The 16,032-nt window shown below is 45.6% G+C and overlaps 1 protein-coding gene and 1 pseudogene across 1 annotated transcript in view; one reads left to right on the top strand and one right to left on the bottom strand.

Moving 5' to 3' along the window:
* LOC147631511 (sulfatase and phosphatidylinositolglycan class N domain-containing protein) overlaps window positions 1–16,032 on the top strand; it is a 169,651-nt gene that overhangs the window by 126,564 nt on the left and 27,055 nt on the right. Inside the window, exon 14 of the mRNA XM_086809907.1 lies at window positions 12,624–12,825. Coding sequence (XP_086666033.1) covers window positions 12,624–12,825 — 202 coding nt within the window. The remainder of the gene's footprint in view (window positions 1–12,623; window positions 12,826–16,032) is intronic.
* On the bottom strand, window positions 12,850–14,512 carry LOC147631512 (uncharacterized; annotated as a pseudogene).

The following is a 16,032-nucleotide window of genomic DNA, read 5'->3' as shown; positions in this document are numbered from 1 at the left end:
AATCAAGACCTCCCTTGGGTATAAAAGAACCATCAGGCTCTCTTGCTCATCATCAAGGGCGTGGCCATCAATATTGAAGTGTGTGGAGCTGAACGTCTTCTTCACCATCGTGGGGCTCATCAACAACTTCATCATTAAAGGGCGAAACTCTTCATCATAAACAAGACTTTGGGAGTTTGTCATTATCATCATCAAGTTAAAGAGAACCTTCATCTTCGTCACCACCCTCTCCTTGTCGCTGTACACCTGTGTCATACTTCCGTACTGTACGAACCTGGTGCCTGCACTATTGTACGGATCTGCCACCTGTTGTTCAGCGATGTTGCTGTACCATCCGTACCGTCTGTACCATCTCGCTGCCGACGATTGCTGTTGCTGCTGCCTACAGTGCGCCAGCCGCCGCTTGCTCGTTGTTCACTGCTTGGCTTTTGGGACTATCTCCAGCCAGCCCAGCCAGGGTGGCTAGCACTCAGCCCAACTAGCCGTTTGCGCCGCCCTGCCAACTAGCCGTTTGCGCCGCCCTGCCACAGCCGCCTATGCGCTGCCTTCGGCGAGCACTGCCAGCCAGCGCCAGCCCCTTCCCCTTTGTGCCATCGGTGGTTGTGCACCACCAGCGCTACTGCTATCGGTCGCTCAGAGCTAGTCATCTTCACTGCCAACAGCAGCCAACACTCCCACTTGGCCACTGCCTTTACCGAATGCTGTTCTTGCCTTCTGTGCGTCACCATCTGAACCTGTGCTGGTGGAATATTTTGTGCACCGCTGTCTGAACCTCTGCCGCTTGGATGTGTGGCTTTTGTGCCACCTGGCCTTACCTTACAGCCATCAATGCCAACTATAACTCTCAGCACCATCTACGCCTACCACAGGTTCGTGCCACCTGGCGGCTGCCATATAGACTTGTCTTGGTGCATTTAGCTCTGTGCAAGCTTTCTTGTGGGTTGTCTCTATTTCAGATTGGACAATAGAACCTACAGTTTGGTCAACAAATACTTCGTAATCTCACACATCTCCTGTGAACCTTGTATACGAGCTTGGAGTTACTTGGATTTGGATCTGGGTGTGGACTTGAACTTGGATTTGGATCTAGACTTGGGTTTAAACTTGGATCTAGACTTGAACTTGGATTTGGATCTAGACCTGGATTTGGACTTGGATTCATTGGACTTGAATTCATTGGATTTGGATTTTGGATCTGGTACTAGACTGGTGAGAGATTCTTGTGGGTCATCCTCGTGGTGTGCTCGGCATCAGAGATCTTGTGCCCTAACATCGATATCGACTTGGGTATCTACATCGACATATTTGTTTGATCTTGTATTCATTGATTGTATTAATCTTGGCTTGATAAGCCCGTGGATTGTTCCTGAATAAATTCCTGAAAGGGGTGGTTGGACCTTTTAGATCATTGGAGGATATATAATGCCTTCCACGATAGTTTATGGAAACCATGTACAAGGTTACCCTCGGAGGAGCCTGTTTTCAAGGATCTACCAAGGGTGGACGAGCGAGAAAAAATTCTTTTTCATTCTTTGAGGAAAAGAGAAAAGACAGTGATCAAAAAGTTCCTCTTGGAATTCGAGAATTATTCGCTATTGGATGCAAAATGGATGCCAGAAAAGTGCTTCAAAGACTATCCAGATATACTGCGAGTTTATGAGGAAGTGGTTGGCTCAGATATATTCGAAGTACAGGTATATAGACGTGTTGCGATCAAGACAGATTCGAGAGGGAGGGATCAGACTTTTAGCTCTCTTCATTGTATATATATATTGGATTGGAATTGATCAATATTCTGCTTATATAATGATTGCTTGGACATGCTGTAGTTTGGGTAGCAACGATGCCCGATTGTCCAAGGAGCAAGGTTAGCAACGATGCCAGACGACCCATTGGACAGCAATGATGCCATATATCTTGGACTTCATAGTCGAGCAGTCATTGTGACCAGATGGTCTAGATGACTGTATTGGATTTCACAGTCAAGTGGTCGTTGGGTCCAGATGGCCAAGATGACTGTATTGGATTTCATAGTCGGGCAGTCAAGGCGACTAGATGGCCCAGATGACTATTAATGAACTCTCGGGCGGTCTTAGTGACCAGATGGTCTTGAGCGATAGTCTGAGCCAGATAGCTCAACATGGTTTTCAATGAAACTAGACAGGACAATCCATAAACAGGAAGATCATTACTTGTGCCATGCATATTGATGTGTGTTTGAATTTCTTTGACTTTGTGTGTTGTTTTTGATGTACGGACAATGCTTGGTTTTATGGCATGTGATAGTCCACTGGGCTCGAGACTACCTGGCCAGTACTTGGAATATCCAATAGACACGAATGATGCAAACTTGTTTGTTGACTAGCTTCTGTCTAGTTCTTGTAGGAGGTAAGTATGCATTTACGTTATCTAACACGTGTTAGGTCATGAAGACGTACCATCAAGAACAAAGACATTGGTCAAAGATAAGGCATAGAGATGTTGCGAGATGAGTAGATGACACCATAGATATGGGGAACGGGCAGATGCACAAGCTCACCCGACGGGTAGTATTGGAAAATACATGGAACATATGGATGTGCTTGAAACATTTACAGTCCACAGTTGAGGACAACTATGATATAAGAGGGAGGGAATGTAACTCTTTGGCTCTCCTAGCTCTACTACACACGATGGAATTGTATTGGTCTTGGCTTGGAAATTCTCGTGGATTGTTCCTGAATAACTTCCTGAAAGGGGGCGGGGCCTGTTCTCCGCTCAGTGTGGTGTACTATGCAAAGATCCCTAAGCCTTTCTCTCTCTCCCCCTTTCTCTATATCTTTATCTCTTGGATACATTATTGAGTCTGTCACGGCACACCCCGTTGGGCTTACACCTATCTCTTTTCACATGATGAAACCCTTGCCCGGACACCAAACAGGTGGAAGTTGGCATGGGGACAGAGACCGTGAGGTTTGCTCAAGAAAATGCACCAGTCTTGATCAAAAAGTAGAGAAAAGCAAAATGTCAAACTGAGTTGACCGTGAGCCAAGGGCACCATTGGAAAGAGGAGACTGAGCCGGACCAAAAAGCTAAAAGCCGCTTTTTCAAAAAGCATCTCCTGGGCCAAAAAACAAGGCCTTGAAGTTAGGAAGCAATTTGACAAAAGTTGAGCAATATTTTATTATTTAAAAGCAAAAGGAAAAAGCAAAAGCATGGATAAGATTTTGGCAAAAAGCAGGACCTCCCCTGGATATAAAAGAACCATGAGGCTCTCTTGCTCATCATCAAGGGCGTGGCCATTATTATTGAAGTGTGTAGAGCTGAATGTCTTCTTCACCATCGTAGGGCTCATCAACAATTTCATCATTAAAGAGTGGAACTCTTCATCATAAACAAGACTTTGGGAGTTTGTCATCATCATCTTCAAGTTGAAGAGAACCTTCATCTTCATCGCCACTCTCCCCCTATTGCTGTACACTTGCGCCGTACTTCTGTACTGTACGAACATGCTGTCTGCACTGCTATACGGATCTGCGACCTGTGCCAGAGCCGCCACCTGCTATTGTACCATCTGTACCATGTGGCTCTTGACGATTGTTGCTGCTGCTGCCTACAGTGCGCCAGCCACCGCCTGCCCCTTGGTTACCGCTTGGCTGCTGCGCCCATCTCCAGCCATCCCAACCAGCGTGGCGAGCACTAGCCAGCCCAGTGAGCGCAGTCGACACTAGCCAGCCACCTGCTCTGCCCTGCCACAGTAGCCTGTGCGTCACCTTCCGCCAGCATTTCCAGCTAGCGCCATCCCCTTTGCGCCATCAGCTGCTGTGCGCCGCTAGCTCTGCTGCTATCAGTTGCCAGCCGCCTTCAGAGCCAGAGTAGCAGCCAGTCATCTCCGCCACCAACAGCAGCCAGCACTACCACTTGGCTGCTGCCTTTACCCACTGTTGCTATTGGCTTCTGTGCGCCGCTATCGAACCTTTCTGCCGAAATCTTTCATGCGCCGCTGTCTGAACCTCTATCGCCTGGATGTGCTACTTTTGTGCCACCTGGCCGTATCTTACAGCCGTCAACGCCGCCTGCACCTCTCAGCACCATCTACGCCTACCACAGCTTCGTACCACCTGGTGGCTGGTATATAGACTTGTCTTGGTGCAATCATCTCTGTACAAGCTTTCTTGTGGGTTGTCTTTATTTTAGATTGGACAACAGAACATGAATACAAATACACAGTGATAAGAGACACCCCATTCTTCTTCCACCCAACATGAATATTTTGTGGTGTTGCATCAATGGCCACTTTCTCCTTTTTCAGCAAAGTGGTCCTCAAAGCGTCTGATGATGGAGGAGTATATGTGGGTGCATGGACCATCTCTTGGAAATATGGTGATCTTGCCTTTTTTTGCCAAATATGCCTTAAATGCATTTGACATATACGCCCCCCTCTCCTCGATCTGAGCGGAGGGTTTGCAGTTTGCAACCTGTCTCATTTTTAGCTTTGACAACATAATGCTCAAAACATATAAAGACCTCAGATTTTGCCATTAAAGGGTAAACCCATGAAAATGTGTATTAGTCATCAATGAATTGTACAAAGTATAGATACTTCCCAAGTGTTGGTGTGCTCATGGGACCAACACACATCACTGTGTATGAGCTGTAATTTTTGCGGATAGCCCTTACGGATCCATCCTTGGGGAAGTCATTTCTGTGCATCTTTCCCAAATGCATCCTTTACATACATGTGGAGGTGGAAGCTCTATATGTGGCATATTCTGCACCACTTGATGCCTTTGTAGCATCATCAAGCTTCTGAAATTTACATGTCCAAACTTGGCATGCCATAATTCTGTCTCTTGCATGGCAGAAGTAGTAGTGGCCAAGCGTGCATCCCCCCCGCTCCTACCATATGAGTCCAAATGATACAAGCCCTGGCACAATGTGCCAAAAGTGACCATAACATAGTCCATTTCTCTATCCCACACTGTGCACTTGCCATCCTTAAAGATCACAACATATCCTCTTTTAGCAAAAGAGGAGGTTGACAACAAATTCTTCTTTATTCTAGGCACATACAATACATCTGAAATCATAGTTGTTACGAGGCGCGCCTCTAACAGTTCAAGGCCTACGACTGCCTGATTGAGGCGTCCACTTTTTTTTTTGTCAATTGCTTGTGGCCATTTACTATCCACCCTTTCCCTTGCATTTCACACATAATCTTACAGGTTTTTGGGCACGTTGATGCACGTGTGTTTCACATTTTGGGTAGTTAGTGTTTGAATTTATCATCTTGAATATGTTCACATGTCGATTACATTGTGTTCTTATTTTATCAATCATATTTTTAGAATATCCTATGACATTGACCTCGAGAGATTTACATTTAATCTAGGTATTTTCTTAGATCCAGTGTTATTGGAGATTGATCTATCATGGAATTTAAGTCATATAGGGACACCAGTGATAGACTCTCTCCCTCATTCTCTCCCTCCCTCCCTTAAGTCTTTCTCAAGACCCAAAGTTCAAAGTTCAAACTTCAAACTTCAAACACACTAGGATGATATATATATGTGTGTGTGTGTGTGTGTGTGTGTGTGTGTGTGTGGGACACGATTCTGCTCGCCTGCGACTCTGCTCGCCTGCGAGCCTGCAATTTCGTCACTCCCTCCTCCTACTCTGTGTGTGTGTGTGTGTGTGTGTGTGTGTGTCGCCGAGACTGTCCTGCCTCATGCCCCCTGTTGCACGATTCAGCCTTTCTCTGCCCTGATTTTTCCTCAACTCTGTAGTGACCTTTCGCAGTCTTTTCTGTCGCCTTCCTGCACCTTTTCTGCCGTACTGTTCTATTCCACTTTCCTTCTTGCCTTGGTAACCTCACAGCCTCCTTCTGTCAATATCGGCCCTTTCCTTTTTACAGCCCTTCTAACCTTTCCCTTTCCGTGGTTCCATCAATGGCTTCAACTTTAGATGTTTGTACATATGCCCGAAAAGAAAGATCTGCAAATGCTAAGGGCCGCCTATCAGAGCCGGCTTTACAAGATGATGCATTTACGTTGGAAGCTCAGTATGTGTTTGATACCCTTAAGGATGACTTTCAGCAGTCACGACAGGAATGGGGCAAACCGATTCCAGAGGTCACCTACAAATTGAAGTTGCCGTCCTTGGTGAACCCCCTCAGAAAGTTGTCTCAAACTGCGGTTATAATATTCTTTCCAAGAAGAATCCGCGTGGCCAGCGATGTCGCGCAGTGGATTAAGTACATCCTTGGAGGATGCTTTGTAGAGGGAGTGTATTTTGCTTCCAGAGACTTTTATGAGGTGTATTTATCAGATGCTTCATGCAAGCAGAGGCTTCTTGAGTTCTCTCCCCTATTTTATGGGAGGCAAATGGTACATGCTATGCCCTGGACCCCAAACAAGGACTATCAAAGTCTTATACGGCATCACTGCCCTGTATGGGTTGAGGTTGCTAACTTCTCGGACTATATGCGTGAAGAGTTGCGTGGCCTGGCTGCTTCCTTGGGATAGGTCATTTGTCCTCCACGCCCCATGGGAAACCGTAACAGGTTCTGCATTCTCTGGGACACTAACATACCTACCCCTCCTTCTATTGCGGTGGAAGTTGAGGGAGTGCAATTGAGCAAAAAGTATTTTGAATTGAAGTGGGGTGTTTTTGCAGGTGCTTGTTTTGCCTGTCACAAGTTTGGGCATCTAGCCTCTGAATGCCCAATGGTTCTGCATCAGCCCCCCCCAAATGCCTTGCCACCCTAGACACAGGAAAAGAATGAGAATTTGTAAGTCAAGACAACAAATACAAATGGAGCAAAGAATGCAAAATCAGTCAATCAGGTGCACGCACTTGCATGAAAAAGAAAAGATAAAGGGAAAGAGAAGATGAAGGAAACTGTGGGGATTGATCAGGACGGTTTTAAACAACCCAAGAAGGTGGTTGTATTGAAGCAACGCCCCCTTCGATCTCGTCAATGGGATGCTTCTTCTCCCTCACCAGGACAAACTTCTACTTCAGCCTCTGCTCTTGTCCTTCAAAATTGGGTGGGCGTACTGAAGAAGGGCATCCCCATATGTGATTCAGAAGAAGGGGAAAATGCTATGTCTTTCATGGGTAATGAAGGCATGCAGCCTATGCAGGCAGAGGCCTAGCCTCTCTGATGTCTGGTTCTTATCCTCAAACTTTACTGTACATACCTTTTCATGCTTCAAACACTTAAGTGCTTTACATACAATGTACAGAGCCTCTGCAATGTTTCAAAGTGGAGGCTTTTATGGATTTATGTACATAAAATGCAGCCAGATATTGTTTGTTTGCAAGAGCATAATCAACACTCCATGGCTGGACATCATGGTTTTTTGCGCGGCTATGATATATATTATGCTGGTACTGCTACCTATTCAGGTGTATGCATATTGGTTAGACATGAGTTGGAGCCTCAGTTGGCCTTCAATGACAGTAGTGGCAGATGGATAGTCATACAATGCAATGTCAATGGTGATTTTTTTGAGTTTGCATCAGTCTATGCCTCCCAGACCTCTGCCATGAGGGCTTCTTTGTGGGATTCTTTATGCAGATATCCATGGAGATCCAATGCATTCATCTGTGGGGATTTTAATAATTCCCCTCTGCCTAGAGATAATACCACTTCACGATCTCATATGCTATCATTGGAAAGGCAGAAATGGGATGACATGCTTCTTTCTGTGCAGGCTGAAGATTTATGGGTACTTCTCCAAGGGTCCGTCCTTGGATATACTTTTCATCATAATGCACTTACTACGTATTGGGCAAGACTTGACAGATGGTATTTGTTTTATCCACAACAATTTGCAGATTTTAGCCCTCGTCTCCTTATAGATTTCTCATTGGGCTTGTCAGATCATGCTCCATTGTGGATGAATTTGCAGCTTGGCATGCCTCTGGATGATTTGCCATTTCTCTCGAGTAGATTATTGCATGTTAATCGGGCTTATTTCCAACATCACAGCTTTCAGCAAATGATCAGATTTGCCATTCATCCTTTGCCAGTTCATGCCCAGGAGGACATGAATTATGCTTGGGACAGCTTCGTCTCTCGTATGCAGAATGTCATTAGGGAGTATGGCAAATGGCATATGACAGAATGGAGGAATGAGGTTAAATGGGCAAAAAGGACAGCACAACAGTTAACTGAATTTTCTCTATCAAGGCCACTCTTTGATTCAGAAAAGGATTATCTTTCACATGCACAATTTAAACTTACTGTTAATGATCAGAGGAAATTGCACAAATGGCAGATTAGGGCAAGAATGAAGCCCCTCATGGATAAGGGTTGCTCTTCAAAATCCTTTTTCCAGGGCTTGCATGCTACTCGAAATAAAAATTCATGTCTAAGGGTTAGGAAACTGGATGGCTCTTGGACTCACTCTTTCTCTGATCTCCAAGACGAATGCCACAATTATTTCCAGAAATTGTTTTCTGCTCCTGATTCCCCATCAAATCAAGTGACTAATGCCAGGACTGAATTTCTTCAATATGTTTCTGGAATAGTTGAAATGGATGTTTCTTCAATATGTTCCACCTCAGCAAATACAAGTCCCCTGGCTGGGATGGCCTTACGGTGGAATTTTATATTTCTTTTTGGGATGATTTGAAAGAGGTCCTTTTGCAAATCATCAATGTGGCCTGGCAAGAAAATTAGTTGTCACACTCTTGGAAGCATGGCATAGTCAAGCTTGTCCCCAAAAAACATCTGTGTGATCATATATCAGATTGGAGGCCTATTACTTTGACGCCTGTACTTTACAAACTTATTGCCAAAATGATTGTACATAGGCTTCACAGGATACTGCATGCAGGACTTCATCCTCATCAGTATGGGTTTGTGCCGCGAAGACAAATCCATGACAATATATCCAATGCCTTGACTGCAATTGAATATGCTAAGTATTCGCATCAAGATGTGCTTATATTGCAGGTGGATATTGCTAAGGCATTTGACAATGTTCAATGGGATTTCATCTCTCAGATCATGACAAAGTTGGGCTTTGGTCCCAAGATGGCAAATGCTGTTTACTGGCTTTATTCTGGCTCTACTGCTCAGTGCATTCTTGGGGGCCATCTGTCTCGGTCATGGATATTGGGTCGATCAGTTAGACAGGGCTGCCCTCTTAGTGCTCTCTTCTATGCCATTGCGACCCATCCTCTTTTGATGTATCTTGATCATCTTACAAACACAGGACACATGACTGGTCTTAAAATCCCAGGGGCTACATCTTTTTTGGCACAAGCATATGCTGATGATTCCTTCTTCATGCCACAGAATTCTCCTCAGGAACTTCGCATGCTTATGGCCACTCTTTCTTTATATGGGTTGGCAGCGGGATTGCATGTCAATTTTGACAAATCTAAATTACTCCCCCTGAAACAATGTGACTGGCATTCTATTCTTTGGCTGGGTCAGGTGGTGAATTCCAGAGATATTGTCAGGCATTTGGGATATCCCATAGGATGGCATATCACCAGAAAGCAGCAGTTAAAATGGATTTTTCAAAGACTTCAACATAAACTGGAATACTGGAAGATTTCTACTTGGCCTCTTCATGTCAGGCTCAGAATAGTACAATCCATTGTGATGTCCTATGTCCAGTTCTATTTGCCCTTGCTGCATTGGTCCTCCAGGGATATTTCAGCTTCTATGTCTCAAGCTATGGAGATGTTATGGAAGACAAAAACTGCTGTGAAAGCATTGAGACTGATGAAGATGGAAATGGTGTGCTGCCCAAGGATGCATGGTAGACTTAACGTCCTCAATATAAGATATCATGTATTTGCAAGGAAGGCTACAATGTTGCATACTTTCTTCCGTCATCAACAGCAGCCATGGACTTGTATGTTAGCATCCATGTGTGTCAACATGAGGACTTATGCTTATGGTCATTGGATTACGGATCATTGGGAGGTTGTTATTGGGAGATTTGTAGGGAGGATACCTGGTTGTCCTTTCTCTACTGCCCTCATACTTGACTGGAAACAAGTTCTCTCTAAGGTCAAATGGGCTCCTGATAATTGCTTGGGGACAAACTCGATGAGGAAAAAAAGTATTCATTGGAGTGCCATCTTTGACACTCCACTTGCTTTACAGGAACCTGTTCGGGCATACAATCTTATGAAATTGGGAATTAGGTACATACATGATGTGGTAGATGATCGGGGATATGTCTTATCCTTTCCTCGGGCCACTGCTTCCTATGCATTGGGAATGCATCATAGGTCAATATGGAAGAAAATTGCTGATTTATTGCATCCCTTTTTACCTATTCCACCTGTGGTTGACACAGACAGGCTTATGGATTGGCAATTGCAGCCATCTACTACATGCATTCATCCTATTCCCCTTCCTGCCTTAACCTCCATCAAAGCCTACAGGCTTCTTCAGCCTCCCCCATGGATTCACCAACATGCTAATTCTCTGTGGCATATAAGGAAGCCCCTCTCATGGTGGCAGAAGAATCTCCGGATGTTGTGGAAGTGTAAAATGCCATTGAAACAAAGACTTTTTCTTTGGAGATGTTTGACAGGCACATTGTCAGTGGGGGTCACACTTGCTAAACGTCACATTGCACCTTCCACATGTCTAAGATGTCAGGCTCCCTCAGAGACTGTTCTTCATCTGCTTTGGCACTGCCCTTGTTCCAGGATCCTCCTCAGGAGAATTTCAGATTTTCTTCGGCTCCATTTCCCGAGTCACAGATTTGGGAAACATTTCTGGCTTTTTGGCAGATTTATGCGGTCCTCGTCCCAATACTCACTATTTCTCTCTTGGGTGAGATATTGGGCTCTTTGGACAATTTGGAGTGAGCATAATTTGGCATACTTGGATCGGCAGAATCACCAGTCATATGAATCCTTCCGAGCCTCATTACGGCAATCCTTATATGATGCCTGCCATGAGGGTGATATGGATGCTTCTTGCTTAGAGCTTTTCTCTTTATGTTTCTGACATTTGGGATGCTCTCCATTTTGGAGACTTCCCATCTTGTAAATTTATGAGCATATAAATATACTGCACTGGATATTACCAAAAAAAAAAGTGTGTGTGTGTGTGTGTGTGTGTGTGTGTGTGTGTGTGTGTGTGTACAGATGCCTCTAACACGCCTCTAACGTCTAAAAAATTCGAGTCTTTCGGGGCGCATACCATACGTGCCTGGTAAATGCTTCTGACACCTCTAGCAACCTTGTCTGTAATGCATAGATTGAACCATTTGTAGCCATGAGCATAATCTCACCAATGTCTTGGACTGGATAGGAAGAATTGCTTGCACACGTGACTTTCTTGCCAATTGGGGTAGCCCTTAGTGAAATGAACAAATCCCTCTTTGAGGTAACGTGATGAGAGGCTCCACTGTCAAAGTACCAAATGACTTGCTTATCATTTACATTGAGAGACAAGTGCTCGTGTGATGCATCATAGCTACCCAATCATCCTCATCGGCCTTAGCTGCAGCTGTACTAGAAGAATCCACTACTAAACCTGATTCCTTCCTCTTCTCTTTAGCTTGTTTGTTCTTGTACTCACTGATGTAATGCCCTGGCTGGTACAACAGTCAAGTACAGTCTGGCAGCATGCAGGATGATGGTGTGGCACTGTATGAACAGGTGGGTTTCAATTCAGAGTTGTACAAACAGAAGCAGGGCAGCAAGGCGACCACACATGTGAAGGCGAAAACTAGTTAGGGTTTGGTCGTACAACTGTATGAGCAGGTCGTACAGCATGGACAGAGAACAGATTAGGGTTTTTGCCGATAGACAGAGGCAGGCTGAGCTGCTATGTACCCTGAATGGACTGATTTGACATGAATTTGTACATAAACCCTAAATCATACTGAAACCCTAAAACGGGCTCTCATACAAATTGTTGGCACACAGGAGGAATAGGGCTAGGGTTAGAACTTAGGACAGCAATGGGAGCTCACACACACACACACACACACACACACAATGAGCAAGTCAACTAGTAGGGGAGTGGGAGAAGTACTTGCACTTGTATTGATAATGACTGAAATTAAGTACAAGTAGAACTTATAATGAAAGCTGTAGTTTAAGTGTCCTTTAACACTAGGTGTCTAGGGGGGAAAACCCATTGGGATAAAAGTGCCACTGGAGTTCTCTCCTGTTCACATGTGACTACATATCTGCATACCTTCAAGCAAGACCTTAGAAATCTCGAAATGAAAAGAACCTTGAAATGTTTCTTGTGACTAAGAGAGTCAGGAAATGATCAACTGTGTTCCTCCTGAAAACCAACTTGCCTCAGTTTTTCTTATGATTCGTATCGGCCCTGGTGCTGAACTTGAATTTCACAATTATTCCATACAACTTGGCCATCACTTAGCTGGCCATGAGTGAGAGAGTCAAGAGTTGCCTCATACCCCACGATTGTCTGAACTGCCGAATGATTCTGAAACAGCAGGCCATGTTGAGTAACAGGGGCTTTGTGGTGCAACATTTGTCTTCAGCCCCTTGGGTACAGAATAGGGACTATGCATGGAAAAAGATATGGAAAAAGAAAAGATCTGCATTCAAATCTTGTAGCTGTTATCAATATGCTCTTTAACCATTGATTAACGATTTTTTATGTTGGTTATTTATTGCAGGTATGAAGCACTCTTTTACAGTGCTCTGGCTCTAGTACTGGTTTCTTGGATCTTAGTGGAGGCCACGATAATGAACTCTCCTGCATTTATGGATCATTACAATGTTTCTTTGAACTCTCTGAATGCTGATCTAACAACACCTGCTCCTTCAAAAGGAAATATGGCCTTAAGACTTGCTGACATGAGGGTTGCACTTTGCTTTGTGAGTTCTGTTCCCCCTTTCTTTCTATCCAACAGTCTGTGTAAATGCAGTTGTGTTTGATTCCTTTTTGTCTCCTTTCCTGCCTTGTTTGTTCCTGTTGTAAAAACAGTACCATAAAGGAGGTCTCACACTGAGTTCGCGAGAGAGAGAGAGAAAGAAAGAAAGAAAGAAAGAAAGCTGTATTAACGTCTACTAGAGGCTGAACTCGACCTATGAGACAAATCAATGTACCACTGTCAATGTCTTCTGGATGTCCAGAAAAAAAAAAGGACAAAATGAACATGAAATAAATTATGAAAGTACTGAGCTAGTGGGCGGGTGTGATGGATGGAGCACTACTGCTAGAGGCTCAATATGCAACCTATATGCGCAGGGTATACAAGAATGCAATGCAGATCTGTCTAGCTCCAACCAGTACCATAATGGGGGTGTAATATGTGATACATAGGCGATGGCGAGGCAAAAATACCTCGGTGCATGATCTCCGGGTGTGAGTGTAAGTGAGCTAGCCGCTCTTGGATATGGTGTTGATGTCGAGCTTGTAACTCTGTGATCTCCCTCTGATGTAGTCTAGGAGTCTGGTAGCCTGGTGCTCTCGGTCTCCGTCGGGCTCGGAGGTCCGCAGCGCGCTGAAGTGTAAACCCCTCCTGTGTCAGGATAGGCACTGGGATAGATCTCTGGAAGAAATGAGTGAGCTGGAGCTGTCGCCCACCTCTCCCTGTGGTATGAGTCCGTAGCAGTGTCTCTCTGTGGCGCTGTGTCTCTAGCAAGAACTGGCCAAATCTACGCTGGTCTGCAGACTCCATGATCTGGCGGAGTGAGGGATGTCCACTGAAGATGGTGGTGTATCTCTCTCTAATGACACTATATGCTCTGCATCTGCATACATAATGTTCCTCACTCTCAACCTCCTCCTAGCATAGTCTGGATATCCTCTCCGCTCGGGGGATTCGTGCTACCCTACCTGCCTCAATCTCAAGCTGGTGTGATGACACTCTAAGCTGGCCAATCACCACTCGGGCACCGTGAGACATGTACACATCCATGTATACAGGTCTTTGTATGAATCCATCAGCTGAGATACGCATAAACTAATCTCTGTAGTATAGCATCTTCGGCGGTAGAGGCTGGCTGGGTGTAATCCAAGTCTCTTGAGTGTATCGCTGCCATAAATCGCGCCGAAGGACTCTGTTCCTCTCACTGTGAAAGAGCTGGATGTGTGGTGCATGTATATCATCCCGGGAAGGTGGCAGGTGATCTATGTCAAGACCATGCTGAGTGAGCCACTGTATCATCTGTGAATACCATGATCTCCTATCTCCACTCTCTGCGAGCTGCCTGGACGCCTCAAAAGCTCTATGTGAGAGTTGATCTGATGGCATATCTCTGATCCTCTGCATGAAGCAGATCGTTTGGAAGAGGGCCTCTACTAGCATAGGAGGTGTAGAAAACTCCGTCCGGACAATGTCATGTGGGACGGAGGGTTTGCTGCGGATCATCCGTGAGAGCATGAGAATCGAAGGCCTCTCTATCTAAGACCATGTGGAGGTGGTGAGCCCAGGTGCCCATACTGCAGCAGCATACATCAAAGCAGGGGTGACTAGTGTGTCAAACAACCACCCCTTCGTGCGGGGCTCCTGGAAGTGTGCCTGGTGACACTGTCTCTCTAGCATGGCCAGAGCTGCATACCCTCGTGTGAGTCTGCCTGTGCCATAGTAAATCTTCTTGGTGGAGTCGTAAATGTAATCCCCAACTACACATATGAAACTACCATCTCTACTTGTCCTCCTGCTAGTGTGAAGATGGCCTGTCGTCGAACCGACCTTGAGGTGTGGAAAATCATGGCCTTGGTTTTCCCAAGGTTCATTGTAAGCCCCCTCTGTGTGCAGAAGTCATCGAGTGCATGGAGATGGTGCTGTAGTCCCATCTGCGACTCAGAGACCAAAATAATATCATCTACATATAGTATAATGTGGGTTGTGGTACCTGAGATGTCTACCCCGTCCCCACCACCGTGACCAATGAAGTCAGCCACCTCATCGATGTATAGCCCAAATAGTGTAGGAGAGAGTGGGCATCCTTGCTTCACACCTATGGTGCTAGCAATAACATCAGATAGCCCCTCGGGGCATCGTATGCGCCCGAAGACCTGCTCATATAAAGCATAGATGCCCCAAACCATCTCTGATGGGATCCCCAATGACTGTAGGCGCTGGAAGAGTCTCTCTCATGGCACTGTGTCAAATGCTTTGCGGAAATCCACAAAGCAGGAGTATAATCTCTTCTCCCGCGCCCTAGCCTAGTCAATCAGACATCTCAGAGTGAATATATGGTCAATAGTGGAGAAAGCTCGTCAGAATCCAACGTGCCCTACTCGCAGTCCCTCCTTCTCTGCATATGAGCTGGATCCTCAATCGGGGTACGAGGGTGAGGCTCTCTCATCCTGCGCCATGCAGTGGCTGCATCTCTGCTCATGAGTAGGTGGTATATATCCCAGTACTATGCCTCCTCATATGCACGCCTCTTACGACATGTGAGGATCCTCATGTGTTGGCTCGCCTGTCTCTGTGTAATGGTCCCCACTGCTCTCTGGGCACGGAGGTGTCTATATAGCTCTCTGCACTCATCATCATACCACCGATTCTGGGGCATGCTCCCAGATCTATCTGTGTGTGCAATGTGTGTATGATGGGGGAAGCTGCGGGTGGCGGCCGTATGTAGTAGAGATGACAGCTGGGTGGTGAGTGTGTCTAGAGGTGACATTGGATCCATCTGGAATAGCCCGTCATATACATGATGCTCATATATGTCTGCCAAGTCATGGGTGAAGTAGAAAGTTGTATTCGATGCATGTGTGGGTTGTGGTTGCTGGTGTGGAGCTCGCCAGTGATAGTAAGAGGTACGTGTGATCCGCACCAATAGGACAGGGGGGGATGGTGAAAGATGTCAGTGCCTGTGTGGTCTCCATGGATCCTTGTAAGGTCGTCATCCAAATAGATGGGATCTCCTTGTAATCCTCGTAGAATCACCCTCTTCCTCATGAAGGTGACCCTCTCCGTCTCTCCTGCAAACTGTAGGATGAGGGCTCGCTTGCGTGTTGAGTCTTTCCCGGCTCTCCATGCTCTGGTGAGGGGGAGCGGGTCCTCTTCCCTGTAGCCGAGCTTCATGCATAGAAGCTGTCCATCTTTCTCGGGAGTGGAGTTGGGT

The sequence above is a fragment of the Cibotium barometz genome, chromosome 15 (genome assembly GCF_041138505.1).
Source record: "Cibotium barometz isolate CiBa-2024 chromosome 15, ASM4113850v1, whole genome shotgun sequence".
NCBI lineage: Eukaryota > Viridiplantae > Streptophyta > Polypodiopsida > Cyatheales > Cibotiaceae > Cibotium > Cibotium barometz.
Note: the sequence above shows the minus strand (reverse complement) of the source record. Positions and strands in the feature narration are given on the sequence as shown.